This window comes from Buteo buteo, chromosome 19 (genome assembly GCF_964188355.1).
Source record: "Buteo buteo chromosome 19, bButBut1.hap1.1, whole genome shotgun sequence".
Classification (NCBI taxonomy): Eukaryota; Metazoa; Chordata; class Aves; order Accipitriformes; family Accipitridae; genus Buteo; species Buteo buteo.
In genome coordinates, this window is record NC_134189.1 from 23,606,157 (window position 1) to 23,622,824 (window position 16,668).

At 40.9% G+C, this 16,668-nt stretch overlaps 1 protein-coding gene across 1 annotated transcript in view; it reads right to left on the minus strand.

Annotated features, from left to right (window-relative positions):
- The window catches only part of VWF (von Willebrand factor), a 144,782-nt gene extending 130,979 nt beyond the window's left edge, over positions 1-13,803 (minus strand). The window contains exons 1-5 of the mRNA XM_075051674.1: positions 13,677-13,803; positions 12,078-12,132; positions 11,336-11,494; positions 9,580-9,682; positions 9,285-9,493 (exon numbers count right to left, since the gene is read on the minus strand). Coding sequence (XP_074907775.1) covers positions 9,285-9,493; positions 9,580-9,682; positions 11,336-11,494; positions 12,078-12,132; positions 13,677-13,706 — 556 coding nt within the window. The 5' untranslated portion in view covers positions 13,707-13,803. The remainder of the gene's footprint in view (positions 1-9,284; positions 9,494-9,579; positions 9,683-11,335; positions 11,495-12,077; positions 12,133-13,676) is intronic.
- Between the last annotated feature and the right edge of the window lie 2,865 nt (positions 13,804-16,668).

The window sequence follows — 16,668 nt, forward strand, 5'->3', positions numbered from 1 at the left end:
CTCCTGCAGAGGACCTCTCTCAGCTCAAGGACAGACTAAAGCCTTCAGAAGGCAGCCCCCAGCACTTCTCACACCTGCGTGAACATGGTAGGAGTTATTTGCTGGTCAGCTATAATCTACAGAAACCTAAGTGTGCCTACACGTTTTCCAACTATTTAAAAGTGTCAGTAAAACACAGGATGTATTAGAGGCAGACAAAATGAAGCTGCTCTCCCTAACCAAAGAAAGTATTAGCATTCCTGATCCCAGCTAACCTTGATTTTCTCCTTCTATCTGAAAATAAATCTTGTGTGCAAAGAAACTTAGCATACACCAAACTGACATGGGCCCATGATCTTACCATGTAAGCTGTCCTGAAACATGCTCCCCTGTCCTATTACAGGCAGCTCCTGGCCCAGGTTTGGCAAGATTTGCACCTACTTTGCATAAGAGCAAAACTGAAGGAGTTAATCTGTATGGCTGCTGCTTCCTGGGAGATGCAAGTCACATCTCTGCTTCTCTTGCTCCATCGTTCTGAGAAGGGGGGATCCTCCCAGAAAGGGAATGTTCCCTCCTCCTCCTTTTGCCTCCCATGGCCTGGCTGATTTGAGGACTACCTCTGCTTCCTTCTCTGGGTACCTGCTACAAAACAGTTAACTTCATGACTCCCAGTTCTGTAACTTTGCTTTTTAAAACCCTACTGTGTTGCATGTGAGACTATCAGTTGCCACTGTTAACGCATTCCCAAGACCTTATGCAGAGAATATGTTGCAATATGACCCTGACTGTATCTGGAAAGTAAAAGAAATGCTTCCCAAATATATCTATATAATGTTTTTATATTTTGTATTTTTATAATACATCATAATATATATGTACATATAATAAAAATTTAATTAAGCTACCTGCTGTACATTAAGTACAAACACACAAATTATACTGAAAGCTAAAACTGTTCCTAAACTAAAGGGTAGTCATGAAAACTACACTGAGAATGCTAATGTGGATGTAATAAAGCCAGTAGCCTTTAGTAGACTTTTTTGTAAACTAGAAGTTAGGGACTTATAAATGTAGCATGTTAGGCCCACAGCAGATGTCAAAGGAGGAAGACTCCAAGGAAAGGATGACAGGGAGAGGTGGTAAAAGGCATGAAATTTTCATCTATGTAGCCAAAACTCAGCACAGAAAAAGAAAAACAGCAACAAGAAGAGCACCGCTCTTTAGCTTACCACAGACTGTAAAGATTAAACAATGAAATCTAGTCTGATGAGAAGCAAGGTGCCAAATTAAATACATCCTCTTTTGTTTGCACCAATACAGCCTCACACTAACAGTAACATAATAGGAGATGGGCTCTGCTCTGAAGTAGTGTTCCTCTGGTTCTGAATGCACGTCCATATTGAGGTTCCCACTGGCAGGTACCACCAGATCCTCATTTACCCACAAGTTAAGATTTGAAGGTTGGGACAACTGTTGGCCCTGAAATGCTGGTCACTTGTTTTTTCATTTCTCCCCCTCCATTAGATTTTTTTTTCTTCTTCTGTGGTGCCTGTTAATTCATACCTCTTATGTAGTTCTTTTATGCAACATTTGTATTATACTATTTTAATTCTTCTGCTGTATTATACAATTAACACTTTCAAGTAAGATTTTTTCAAAATAAACAATTGCAAAACTTTTGTGGCATGGTTTGGGTTTTTTGAAACCTGCTTTTCAAACTCTCTTGTTGCCAGTGCCTGTCTATATATTAGCAGACCATTCCACAGGCACGAGCAATTTGCCAACAACTTGCCAGAGCAGTTCTTCCTCCTTGCAAAGTCCTGGGGCCCTTAAACTGAGCAACAAGCTGTTTGGAACAGGCAATACTTGATCAATTTGGGTTTGCTCAATAGCCCAAGGTCCTGCCCCAGGTAAGCCTCCTCAACACACAACAGTAAAGATCTAGGATAATAATGAATTGAGAGATCAGTTGACAGTGTGTTTTTCCTGTGATTTGTCCAGTGTAGCCTTAAGTGACCTACGGCAAAGAATAAAGGGCTAGAGAGGCACTATGACTTTAAAATGAAAGTGCTGCAAAACTTTGCCTGCACGTTTTGCCAGCCTGTTTTTTCCCAGAAGCTTTGTCCTCAATACTAAACAATGCAGTCACTAAAGATGCACAGTATTTCACTGAATACCATTAATTATTACTCTCAATAATACAGACTCAATAGAACCTGTATTTTCAGTGTACTTGTATTTTCATTGAATGAGCAGCTTTACAAACACACAGTAAGACACAATCCATACTCCTGGAAAGGTGAAAATCAGGAGGACATGAAGGTTTCACTGACCATCAGAACAGCTCTAAAGTGAAACTATGAAGTGACTCTGGGGCCACTGAGCTGCTTAACAAATTGGGGTCATAGGGGTAAGTTCTTTCTGCAGAGGGTAACTTTGGAGAGGACTCTTCAACCCATACTCTGCGCTACACACCCTGTCGATCGGTGTGGTGATTCTCAAACACTCCATCTACTTGATGAGGCTTCAGGAAGAAAAGCGGGGATGGAGAATCGTCCCCGGCACATCCAATTGCTCTGGGTAGAGGCAAGAGCAGCTGCCACCACCACTGCCTTTCACCAACACCTTCATTTCCTTCTGCTGAAGGCCTCAAGGGGTAGGAAAGGAAAGGCGGTGAAAGGGACAACACAACAAAAACAGCCTAAAAAACTCTGGGGTTTCTTAAGGGCACAGATGATACTATTAACAGAGCAGCCGGGCAGCTCAGCTGCCTACTCTGGCATTGCACACCCACCACGCAGCGCAACTGCCCTCCTCTCCTACACAGCAGGGTTTTGTTCTCCTTCTGTTCCTTCCATGTTCAGTTTTTCTTTTTTCTCTAAGCAGCCAAGATTCTGGAGAAATAACTCCTAACCAGGGCTCATCAGAGCCCTACACCCAGAAACCCTCCACATGGCCCAGGCAGGACTTTTGCTAAAGCACCTGTTTTATCTAAGTCTTGCAAATAGATGCTGTCACAAAAGGTAGTGAAAACAAAGCATTTGGACACAAAGTGCTTGAAGAACCAATGCCTGATGTGGACCATAGTACAGACTGATATAGGCACGCAAACTGGCTGCTCAACAGCGGAGACCCCCAGGCAGCTAGTTAGCATGCAGTCTCCTTTGAGGATGCAAGATGGGTTCAGGAGGTAGCTGTTAAAGCACAACCCAAATCTCGGCTTCCCCCTTCGTCCCAGAAACATCCCACCGCTTTGATGGCCCTGCTAAGGTCCTCCAGGAGAGGGCCAGGCACCAACCACCTGAGCAGCAGGTAGGGCCTCCAGGGACATTCTGTTGGGCTATGACTTTAGTGCTCTAATTGCTGCCCTCATGTGTCTGTCCTTGGCGGGGTGGGGGGGGGGGAGGACAAAAAAACCAGAACAAACAAACAAAAAAACCCCACCAAAACAAACCAAAAAGAAAAAACACCAAAACTACACTAACATGTTTTGGGCAAGACTTCCCTCCCCACCCACCCCCCTTTTTTCTTTTTTATGGTCAGAACAGTTGCTTTCACTTTTCTGATTTTCAGATAGATTATGTTCATTCTTGACATAAAAATCAGTGTTCACTATGATATCTGGGTCTCAAAGCTCGTTTACTTTGAGACTGATGGTCAGGCAAGGTGAAGCGTTAGCAATAACCACCTCATGCTCAAGGCACACAAGTGGGAGGCTGGAACCCTGACCTCCCTCCCTGGATCTCCTGCAGATTTTCCATATGGCCATAGGCCCATGAGGTTAACTCTCCCAGGGTCTGTTAACTCATCTGTAAAATACATGCAAGAATTTGTTCAAGATACTACAATACTGTGAGTAGAGGTGTGTAAACTTTCACGTGTTGGTTATTTACCAATTTACCAAGCAACAGGGTTTTTTTGTTTGTTGTTGTTGGGGCGGGGGTGTTCTGTTTTTCTACACAGTTTTACATGGTTTAGTACATGGTTCCAGTACATGGTTCCAGACAAGCAAAACTATTGGCAAGGATGACCAAAAACTGATCCATAGTTTGGACCAAATTAATGATATGAAATTTTGAAGTCATGGGCTATAAAGTCTTTCTTGTCCTCTCTGGTTCAATGAATATAAACCAAATAATATTAAACATAAGAGAGGAAAAGAGCCATCTCTAAAACTCTAAAGCCCAGTGATGAAGGTACGCTTCTTGCAACAAAAAATGTATAACTTTGATTCCAAACTCTGAATGAACCAGAATGGGTTGTGAATGCAGGTTTCTGGCATCTCAGACGAATGCCATATAACGAAGACAGGTACAAGGCAAGTCTTCTTCTTCTGTACTGTTTGTAAGTGACAGCTGAATTCCCTTGTGAATCTATCCCTTTTGCTTTCAAATTAAAATGCAAGAAAGAAAATGAGATTATTTACTTAGGCCAAACAAAAGCTTTAAACTTGCCTAAAATCAAATTACTGATATCCTTTAAAATGCCAAGAAATTTCGATTTCAGAATGACCAAAAACTTTTCTTTCTTTTTTTTGGGGGGAGGGGGGGGGGGGGGGGGGGGGGGGGGGAGAATAATTTACCTGCACTACCATCACTGAGTTTGGAACATGCTTTAAAAGCTTCCTATAACAGATAACACACACAGGGAAGTTGCATATTGAGTCATATGCATTTATACTACTTCTGGAATGAAAACATTACCTGAAACATCAGATTTTTGCTTGCAGATACTGTCTGCTTCTACCTGTTTAACCTATATTCACCTCACCAGTGGCATCATATATTCAGTATTTCAGCAGCTTAAAAGGCTGGAATGTGTTGCTGACAGCTGGAGCAGGCTCAGAATATCCAGCCTTTATTCAAAATTAGCCACAGGTATTGTTTTATCATTAATGTCTTTGTAATTTGAAGATGTATTCCCAGAAACACGCTTCCTGCCAGTACCAAGAAAATCATAATGGGACACTAGATTAATTTGAGTTGGCTTTTTTTCCTTCCATAATGCTAAGAGCATGTAACATGCACAAATAACAAAATGATGGAATAACAGCCCTGTGTTGGACTTGAATGAGCTCTTCTGCACAAATAAGCTTTCATGATGACCTAAACATCCAGGTGCCTCTCGCAGCAGTATTGCTGTGAGACAGCTCAACGATAAGAGTGCGGAGCAAAGGCTGAGGCTACAGGCACACAAATAAGCTCTGTGAGCTTGTGTTTCAGCCTCTCTCATTGGGGAGAAATTACCTTACACTTTCTGCAAGGTAAGAGCATGCCCTTTGATCACTAACATGCTGCAAGGCTATGTTTTGGCAGGTTTTGGCACCTTGCTCACGTGTGCGTGCCCTAAGGAGATTTCAAGATCAAGTTGCCCGTGTTGTGTCAGAGTTCCTCCATGCTATTACATAAGTCATCTCTTCTGGCCTGTGCTTTGGATCTCCAGTTGGAAAACGCTCATGACAATCATCATGAGACACTCAAATGCCACAGGCTGAAGGCTGCCAAACAGATATCTGAGCATCTAGAATGGACTCAACCTCATGTTTGTGATATGAGCAATGACTGGCAACCAGTTAGACATGTATGATGATGTCAGTTACCAAGTCTTGGAAGCTTTCACAGAATGGCTATAAAGGACCAGAGGCTAGCTGTCAAGAAAAAGCAGAGGAGAAATTAGGTCCTTCATTAGGATCTAGGGGAAAACCAAACAAACAGAAAACCAAACAAAAAAAACCCTGTAAAGCTTCCAAGAACTTTCTTTCTGTATTTTTAGTTATGCTTAAAGTGCGAGAACAAACTCTCAAGGGGCAGCTGGCTTGGTTTTACTGCCATATCTAATAAACTAGCAACAACGTACAATATAATCAATCTTGCTTGTAAGTATTGATAGGACATGAGCACTTCTCCATAGGATGAAATAGTTTAGTAACCAGCTACATCAGTGAGAGTTACTTGGCACACCATCCTCTGTCTGAATGACAGTGTGTGTCTGCAACTCTTAAAACTACTGGGGAGACGAATTTTCTTTTTTTTTTTTTTTTTTTTTTTGAGGTTCAAGAGCTACCACCTAAGGCCATTATCTCCAAAGCTGGGTCCTACCAATGTTAATTTGCTAGGGTATCATAGCTTGAGTCACATCACTTAGACCTCCAGGACCTCAATAACTGAGCATCAAAAGTGTACACAGAAGCAACGTGTTATCCTCTCAGAATACCAGTTCTCAGTTTCTACACCAAAACACAGCAAGGAATCATAAGAGTACCATGACAATAGCACATGATTGGAGAGATTATAGAACCTGAGTATAAATATATCAAGAGAAATTAAAAATTGCACACTGTTCACTAAGTTTAAACACTTTTCCCTCATGGCTCCTTTATTTACTTGCTGTTTAAGTGGTAATGTCCAGTAATACAGCAGGTGTTTCGCCTCTTATTTCGCCACCACCCCAAAACAATCCAAATATAATTAATGAAGTTCTATATCATAATCCACTCTCTTAGGAGCAAACCAAACTAACCCTCTGTGTTATCAAACCACAAATTATTTTTTTTCTAAAATAAAGAAAAATCCTATTTTCATTTGTTTTCAACATAAACATTGCCATTTTGTTGAAACCATGACAAAATGTGTGACGTTACATGAAAGACTGTGTTTATGGGCTATATTCTATCCATGACAACTCTGACTTCTACACAAATTTGGAATATGGTCCTCTGCCACAAAGAAGCCCTAGAAACAGGCCATCAAATTACAGGAGTTTCCTCCTATGCAGGCATATATGAAGATGATACAAAAGTATCACATTAGCTTTTAAACTGTGTGAGCTACAGTCTGTGAAAGACAGAAGAAAACATTTCAGTTGCAGACCTCTTCCCATCACAGTAGTTCTTACAGGCTCCCCTTTTACCAGGCAAGGACTATTAGCAACCAGACGGGTTACCATTTCAGTGTAAATGAAAGCAGTTTAAAGGCTAGTACATCTTGTGGTGCCTGCCCAGCCTTCAAAAAAAACCTGGGGGAAATAACACATCTCAGCTATCTGACAAGCTCATTGGCTATAGCACAATACCTGATGCATAATCTCTAGCATCATCCCTCTCCCTTTGCCTCTGACATTCAGATCTGCATAGCGCTGCCCAAGGGTTTCCAGATGAGAGCCCATAATCTTGGCAACATTAGATCATTGTCTTTTTCCTTTGTGTGCTGCTTCCATTGCCTATTATTCTCAAGCCCAAAGATCTTATTGTATTTATTATCAATGCAAATCCAGCCCAGAAATATATCTAATGGATTAAAACTGAGGGCCCAATCTGATAAATGGAAATATGCCCAGGTTTTAAGAGGAAGCAGTAGACACAGGAGGAGAGTTCAGTCTGGCGACAACCTTCAGTACCCTCAAATCACTAAGTCATTACACCAAGCTCACATTCTGGGTTGGGCTGGCCTTTATGGGATCTAATCAGGCTAAAAGGAGAGCAAACAAAAACTGCAGTGGAAAGAAAAGGGTAAACTATTTCACAGGCTACCAACAGGCTGCCTAGGTCTTTCATTTAAAGAATATTACTTCTCCCAGCTGCTTGTGTTGCCCCTTACCTAGAGGCTAGTTTCAACAGTTTAAAAATAAATTTTAAAAACCACAAATGATCTGAATTAATCAAAATCTGATTTTACTTGGAGAAAGTTACAAAACGCTCGTATGGACCACCCTGCCAGCAGAGCTGCCAAGGGGACAAACAACATGTAGGCACAGTGACATCCCTCACTGATACAACAAATTCAAATGTAATTAATTCTAGTTCCTTCTAAATTAGTTTAAATGAAAAGTCTATTGTATCAGAATAAAAAAACTGACAGAATTGCTGAGACACGATTCTAATCTTCAGGCTAAAAACCACAAATCTCTGTGTCCACGCAGATTACAGAAGTCAGGGCCCTTCCTCATGCAGTAAGAGCTATGCATGTTCTCCCACTTCCTCTATTATTTTTCAGCTCTTCCAAGCAGCGGCCCTGTCATGTACTTCATTACATTTGGACACTTGTGGTTGTGAAAGCACTGCTTTTTTTAAGAGGAAGGATACAGTTTCTGGTATGTTAAACAAATACAGCACGCAAAACATTTAAACAGGAGCAGCAGAAGCAAATCTTCTGCATTTGAACAGTCCAAGACAATACAGTCATCTTTTCTGTTCCTGCTTTCTATAACAGCCTCACTCCTATTTATTGTCTTGAGAAAGAGATGTAAACTTCAGATCTCAACACATACAGACATCAAGGTATCCACCAAGCCCTGCCAAGCAATTCTGTGAGCTGAGTTTGTTTCTTATTATTTACATTGCTGAAGGACTGATCAATCATTTTAATATACTATGAAATTGGGGGGGGGGGGTCTGTACATTGAAGCTATGCTTGTGTAACCCAAGTGTCAGTAAGACACATCTCTAGAGCCCTGCTAGGCTCTTCTCCAAGTTGCTTTGTCTCCCTTTCTATTTTCTGTATCATTTATTTTTAATACATACATTAATATGTTAAATTGATAATATAAAGTATTAACTAACTTTACTCTAAACCTTTCCTCTTCAGGTAAGTGCTAAGAATTAAAAGACACTCTGAAATACCACAAATCAAGATCAGTCCTTCAAAGTCATGTTCAGGGCTTTTCCAAAACTCTTAGTGTTCACCCACACTGGCAGACTTTGCAAAAAAGGTGTATAGAGCAGCAAAAGCAGTCTCATTTCTCCCTATAGTGTGATATAAGGCACACCTCCAATCCAACAGTGCATATAGACTGGGAAATGTCATTAAAATGTAACCACTTTATAGAACAGCATCCTATGCCAAATCCAAGTACAAATCTCCCAGTAGCAACCCCCAAGATTTACTATTCTGTTATTGCAACACTATCTATTCTTACTCCCACTTGTCTAACTCATGAAAAATTAGAATTTGAATCAACAAGTGTTCCTCACATCTTTTTTACTGGGTCTTCTCCTAGTCAGTCTCCCCACACATGATATTGCACATTGTTTAGCCCATAGCTTTATCTTTGTATTTCAAGATTCAAGGTTTCTAAAAGTGTTAAATTCAGATTTCTGGGCTTTGCTGAGGAATGAGATGTGACAGCAATTTCCTTGCAGGAGAACAGAAGATGAAAGAACTTAGACAGCTTTTCAGCACACCAAGATGAGGTACCTGACAGGTTTTATAGAAACATTTTGCTGGATCAGCAAAACCTTTGTTGAATCACCCATCAGGAAAAGTGTGCAGAGCATACATTAAAATACAATCAGTTAGTCGTAGTCTTACCTTCCTGAGTTCTGAAGTCGTCTTCAGCAAATTTATTAAAGTTGCCACACAACCCACAGGTCTTATTATAGTGCTTTTCTTGAAGGAGTATCTGAATATTCCCACTGATATCAATCTTCACCACAAAGCCATGCTCATCACTGGATATTTTATAGTAACCTGCCTCCTTCTCTATAAATATGCCATTGGAGGCAAAAGGTATGGAAACCCTGTGAAGAAAAATAGGAATTTCTCAGAACATGACACACAAAAAAAATCAGTTTTTTTCTACTGGAATACTTGTTCCCACAGGTACCTTTTGTCTTCCTGCATCACACCTCCATCTAAAGAGAAGCGAAGATTGAAATATTCTCCCAGATACATAGAGAAACCAATTTTCTCCCCATCCTGGTAGTCACCTGAAGAGATAAGACATAAGCATATATTGTTAGTTCTGGGGCTTGGGACAACTTGTAAGTACACAATGCAGGGTTAGGAGCATACCATCTAACATTTTCCAGAAGCCATCTATCTATTTCATCCCATAGTTGTTTAACGTGAAATGGACAGATAGTCCCAAGATGAGGGCTGGCATCAGCCACTGGCAGGCACATGACCTGGCACTGGCTGTGGACTCACGCTTTCCCCGTTACTGTCTCTAGCCAGTGAATTCTCCATCCTACCACGCACACTGGAGAAGTTTTCATGAGATGTGCCCAATGATCTGCCTTGCTCTTTCCTTTCCTAGTTTCTTCCCAAGAACAACCCATAGCTCAGCGGTAAGGGAAGGGGTTTGAATCCGTTGAACTGGTGGAAGAACTGAGCCTGGATATCTTCGTTCTTGATAAGCCCTCTAACCATCTCAACTGGTCTCCAAGGGGTGGATGCCAATATTGGCTATCCAACTCGGGGCGGGGGGGGAACAGGGGGGACTCCCTCTGAATTTTTCAAAAGGAGCAGCACATTGAGATGGAGACAACTTTCTTAAGCTCTGAGAGAGAAGAGGGTGGGGGGTCAGGCATAGCTCCTTCTCTGCTTTTGCCTGTTGTCTAGCTTTGACTTTACAGCAGCTCCTTGTGCAATGCACAACTCATTCTGGACCTCCAGCTCTGCCCAGACTTAGACACTTTACTCAGCAATGCAGATTGCACTTCACAGCCAGGTGTCCACCCACACACGTATACTAAGATAGGAATCAAAAAAAAGATTATGCCATGCTCATGTGCCCAATATGAACATAAAGTGTCTTCTCATGATAGTTTGGCGTTTGGTTTTTTTTTAAAGATTTAATAGATCACATAAAATACTGCAATCAATTTATACTTCACATATGCTGGTGGGTTCTCCTATATACAAAAAAAATTGTATCAAGTTGTTCAAGACGAAGAAGAAAATTATTTAAATTGGTATATGGTTCCTTTTCAGAGTGATGGGATCAGTTTATTTCATTTTACTTGTCGTCAGTAAAAAGTCATCTTGAACTATGACTAATACAGAATAGTTATTAGTGAGTATAAGAATATCTACCAGAAGAGTTTGGTATTAAAGTAATACACAGTTTTGGTTCTCATATAATCTCTTGCCCGTCCCCAAGAATAACACTGCAGAGGCTCATGCTAATTCAAAGGCTTTTTGTCCTGCAGGATGGGATTTTTCTTACTGGGGGAATTTAGCAAACAGGTAAAATTAGTTCTACAGGGTTGTGTAGTTCCTCTTCCTGTACTCAGCTTTAACAGCCACATTCCCCTAACATATTCAAAATTAAAAAAGGTCTCACTTTCCCTCTTTAGAAGAGCCAGTAAGAAAATCTCCATTCCTTGGCAGCTTAGTTAAGCTATCTTACCAAGGGAAAACAGAAGCCAAAGTGACAGTGTTTCCTCAGAAGCAATCCTACTTTCAAAAAAAAAAAAAACCCAAAGAAAAACAAGATCCTTTTATGCAGACGTCCATCCTATCTGACAAAGGGCAACTATTTGTCTTTTCTTCTCAGTGATGGAACCCAGCACAAGTGCAATGCCACATCCCTACAACATTTTGCATTTTTTACGTCTTGGTATCTTGCTCAGACTCACCTAAGAGTGTGAAGGAGCGCTTGTGACAGTCCCCAGCAAGGAGGTAACTGCAGTCCCCAGCAAAATTGTAGAAAGAACCATCAAAAGTTTTGATGTGATCATTCCCAAAAAGGCTGCAACGGGAAACTGATGACTCCTGAGGCAAAGAACCTGATGATCCTGGATACCAAAACACAACATAACTCGTAATGTAAAACAATCATTTTGTAGTTCAGGAATTTATCGGCTGGATTTTATCACCATTGATCATTGCATGTCCTGGACCTTCAGCTCTAGCTTCTAGGCAGACTGTATGCCTGGCATGACATTCCATAGGATCAAGCACAGATATTTTTTTGTTATGTGCATTAGTGAAATGGCTTTTTTGCTTTATTTCTACTGGCCCAAACCTCACATGGGTAATTTCAGTCCTGATCCTTTGAGGAATGCTGTGCGTTCATTCATTTGTGCCTGCCTGCAATCCCATTAAAATCAATAGGGCAGTAGCAAAGCCCCATAATTTGTTCAGCCAAACATCACTGACTTCAGGGACTCTTTGTGACCCAACATAGTGCTTGTTGCAAGGTAAAGAGACAAAAGGAGTTACTTTATCAATGGCTCCAGCATGATGAGAATATTGCCCGAGCCAGGATTGCAGGATTAGATGGGCAAAAAGCAGGTGGTAGCGGGGGAATCTTACAAAAGGAACAGTGAAAACATGTTCAAGCTCCTAGACACCAGGAAAGTAAGCATGTTTTCCTACCTGATATTACCGTGGCCAGCAGTAGGTTTGTTAGCAGCACTGCCAAGAGGAGCATCTGTCAAAATTCAGAAAGAGAGAGATTAGAATATTCTTAGTTTGGGGCGTTCAGTCTGTTTCACAACAACTCACCATTTTCTATCCTTTCTTTATAAAGTTATTTTTGAGGTTCTATGACACTTCAGATAGCTGTAATCCATGCAGACTTTCACAGTAATTTGGTTACCCACCTATGCTTCTTTAAATAGGCAACATAGGAGAATAACCATTCTTTATTCCTATTTTCACTTCTCGTTGCAGGAAAATGTGGGCTACCTCCACAGAAAATGCAACCCAACATACACACATATCCTGATCTACCTGAGTTAATACATTGCACACACAAAGCTTTTCAATAGGCAGTATTATTCATCAGACAACCTGACATGAAGAAGCACACTAGACTGAATCAGCCAACTTGACTCCAGGAGAAGTCACCTCTGCTGCATGAGGTTTGTGTCCTGCCCAAACATCCATGAAGGGACAAAATATATAGGTTTCGCAGCAGCCAACAGTTCTGGCTGGCAGACCATTATAACCACATGCTTATAATCCACTGATTTCAGGGTGATAATATGCCTGAGATAAGGGGCAAGAAGTAAAGGGGGGGAAATCATGCAGAGATCAGAGACCTGGGGGAAAACTTCCATTCATCAAAATCAGTTTTAGCATTGCCTCCTGCTTTCTACAACCAAAATGTCAGCTTTTGCTCTCCATATGTCTATAAACTACCTCCTGTACTGCCAGGCCTTTAAAAATAATAATATGTTATGAGTGTCATGCAGATGGTAAATTACAGATGCATTTTGTGGCAAGACGTTAGCCATTAATGGATGAAAGCTGCAGGGAGCTCCATTTAAGCAAGTAAATTTCAGTGATCATATAAGCAACTAGAGAGGCTTAAATATACCATACTTTAATATATTAATGCCAGGAGACCAGACATGCCTTTCTCTAAAAGACCCTCCAATTAAAGACTAGAATACATTTTGCAAAGACAAATTCTGATTTCAGTTTACAGACACACACTTCTTATTGATGTCAATTATGTAGGTCCAATTCACAGCCACATAAACAAACATCGAGTTTGCCTTATTTACAAAAGGCAGGAAAAGAAAGATCTATTATAAGACTCAGTCTAATATAATGCTGCAAATGCCAATCTGACATAAGGCTGTTACTGCTGCAAGATAGCTCAGAAGTGGCAACTGCATGGGAATGTGACTACAGAGTAATGGTAAAGAAAACAATAGGCATTATTCTCAGATTACACACTTGCTAGTGTATTTTTAGTGCGTGCACTGTGTCATTGCGACCAAATCAGATATTGCTTTTCTTTTTAACCCTTCAGTTTTACAAAGCAGGCAAAGAAAAAAAGACAGGGTATAAACCTTTCTCTTCAGCCCCCTTCCACCTCCCAGTCTGTTCTAAGCTGCAGACTTGAAGTTTCCCCCAATTCTAATAGAGCAGGTGCCACTACCAAATCAGAACACAATCAAATAAGGTCTACCAGTATGTAACACTCTATAATTTTATCACTGGCTTAATTAGAAATTAATGTACCTTCTTCTGTGCGAGATTCCTCTTGCACATGAACAAGGAGCTCCTCCGGTTACCACCTATAGCCTACAACACCATTGTTCCTGTGTTCCTTCAGAAGACAGGACTGGAATGGCTTTGGTCTGTTTTTGTACAAGCCAGGAACTCTTGTTCATTTAAAAGGAAAGATAAAGACCAAACGTCACATCCGTCTGATTCTCAAGACAATAGATTAAATTGCTATCGTGTAAATCAGTAGTCTTAATTGCCAGAAAGTTACAATGAGAGGAAATAGTTTTAAAAACTTACATGACAGATAAGTCTTTCAAATATATTTTGCATGTGTATGTGTGACCCATCTCACTGGCTGAGCCAATACGCAGCATATTTATTTGAAAGACTATTGTTAAAGAGGAATAGTAGGATGCTCCATACCTCAAAGACCAGAGAGCCATGTATTATTTTTTCCTGCAAACAACTGTTTTAAAGGAGAAAGAAGAAAAAATTCAGAGCTAGTAATGACCTGGTTTTGTTCTCCAGGTACAAACACATTTGAATTTTGTCACATTCAATTAGATCAACACACTCAGTCCTTGAATTTGCAAACGTTTATAGAGGTACCCTCTGGAACAACATATGGTAACAAGTTAATAGCACACATACTTGTTTACTGAGGTGGGCACAAGCTTTATGGGCATATGTACAGCACTAAGCAAAAAATGCAGAGCAGATGACATCTTATTTTACTTTCAATGTCCCATGCTTCATATTTGCAATAGCTACTAGTAACAACAAAGGGGTTAGGAGGCAACACATTTCCCTGTAAATCATATTTTGCCCCTAGTTCACAGAAACAGGTCCTTACTTTAAACCAAGAAAAACAATGCACAACAATAAAAATAGGCCTCCTGAGAGTCCCCAGCAGGCCTGCCTGTCTTGTCCACAAGCAATTCTGAGAATGGAGTATAAACCCTGCACACACTTCTTAGAAAACAAAAAAGAGAACAAACAAACATTAAAAAAAACCCACCAAACAAAAATGATGGTTGTAATACCATTATTTCTTCCTGCAGGCAATTTCCCTTATGATTTCTACAGGTGACTAGGTTGATACTTGCAAAATGGCAATGGATTATTTCCGAGACAATTTAGGTGATGAGTCTGTATAGGTTGAGGATTTACAAATAATATAAATAATAAATTGTTAGCCATACTTACTTTGTCTTGTATGCACTCTTCATGACATCTGCATGTTAAAATACTACAGTGCTGTGCTAAAGCCACCGAGTGACAGAAAGAAAGAAACACAGACCAAATTGTTTCTTTCCCCATGAAAAGCCAGAGAACAAGATTTTAAAATGAACAGTTTCCCTCAGGATCTTCTCAGCCAGATGCTCCTGCTTTTTCTCTGGCAGCAGTAAGGTTTGCCCTGCTCACATTCACGGCAGTGCCAGGCCCACACCTGACAGCAGCTGGGAAGATCCTGGGGAACATACAAGAAAATGCCCCACAAGTGCAGAAACTTGGGGTCCACTACAGTCACGGCCCCACAGACATCCCTCCAGCGTGGGGCAATCCCTGCTGCTGCAATAAAGTACCAGTAAAGGACAATAACATATCCCCCAGCTTCTGCCCAAAGTGCTCCTCTGCATTTGCAAGGGAGTAACATCCATGGAAAAAAATATGCAAGTCGAAGCCTTAAAAACTGGGGGTTTTGGCATTTTTGCATTAGTGTGTGCAACAGCTGGGAAGCTCTAGATAGAGGAACCAGTAAGTATGGAGGCCAGGGGTTTACCCAGTTTAAACTTGACATGACTCTGTAGAGAGGGGCTAATACCTTTCACGTTAAACTGCCTTCAAGGCTGAAGTTACAGCTGAAAACAAGAAGAAACAGGGCAGGAGCAGAGGCAACAGGCAAGATACATTTTGGTTTTCTCTTAGTCTCACTTCTGCTTCTGGTTTCATATGGAGAGAGAGGAATAGTGTTGACTGTGAATCGTTCTCTCCTCTTGGGTCCAGCTGCCAACTCTCAGCAGGTCTTTCATGCCTCCAAGAACCTGGGCATTAGTGATCAGAGAGATGTTCTCAAAACCTTTCATTACGGGAATCCCAGTATTGTTCATGACACGAGGAGTAAGATCTATCACCATGGTGTTTTGTCGTCTTCTCAGTTTTAATCCTTTCAGTGCTTGAGCCCCAAATGAGTCACTTCATTTGGTAACTTCCTCCTGCAAATCTAAATCCAACAGGTAAATTTAATTCACACTTGTTTTGTTTGGCACACACAGAAAATAGAGTGAGAGTCCCTTAAAAAATTCCTTAAAAAATGGAAACATCACTGGTTTTGTTCTGTAGTGATTTCTTTATTGTTATGACAAAAAGGGGCAAGTTCTTCAACAATACAGAACTGTTTAGTCTGTAACCGTGATGGATGGCCGAGGTCTTCCTTTATTGCTTTTGTGCCACTGCCTTCACACCCTGACAAGCTTTATCTGGAGCACCAGCGAGGGAGAGAGCAAACCACACAAAAGTCTGAGCCCATCGAGAGGTGTTTCAGAGAGGAGCAGGCTGCAGGCGGGCAGGTTATGGAACTTGGACTGAGCCTCCAAAGTCCACAAGCGCTCATCTGCCTGATGGGAGCCTTGGTCTGCACCGGAGAACTTTTTGTGACTCACGCTGCCAATGCTTAATAGATGGTTCACATAAGCCAGACATCATGACACCTCTTAAGTGTCTTAGGGACCTTGGGGGACATAAAAAAGAAAATTAATTGCAATAGACACCCAAAGAACAAATTTCCTTTTCCCCTCCCGGCTCTGTTTTCTCCAAGAAAAAGGAAACGGTAATTAAAGAGCGCATTTAGAGGCTGATATTTTACATTGTTTCAACACAAAGCTTAGTGATGCTTGGGTAGATCTGACATGTAATTTTACAAATAATACATCCGAGACATAGAAGGAAATATATAAAGGACTGTTGCTGGAAAGCCCCCTATAGCCAGTCGCTGGAAGAGAAT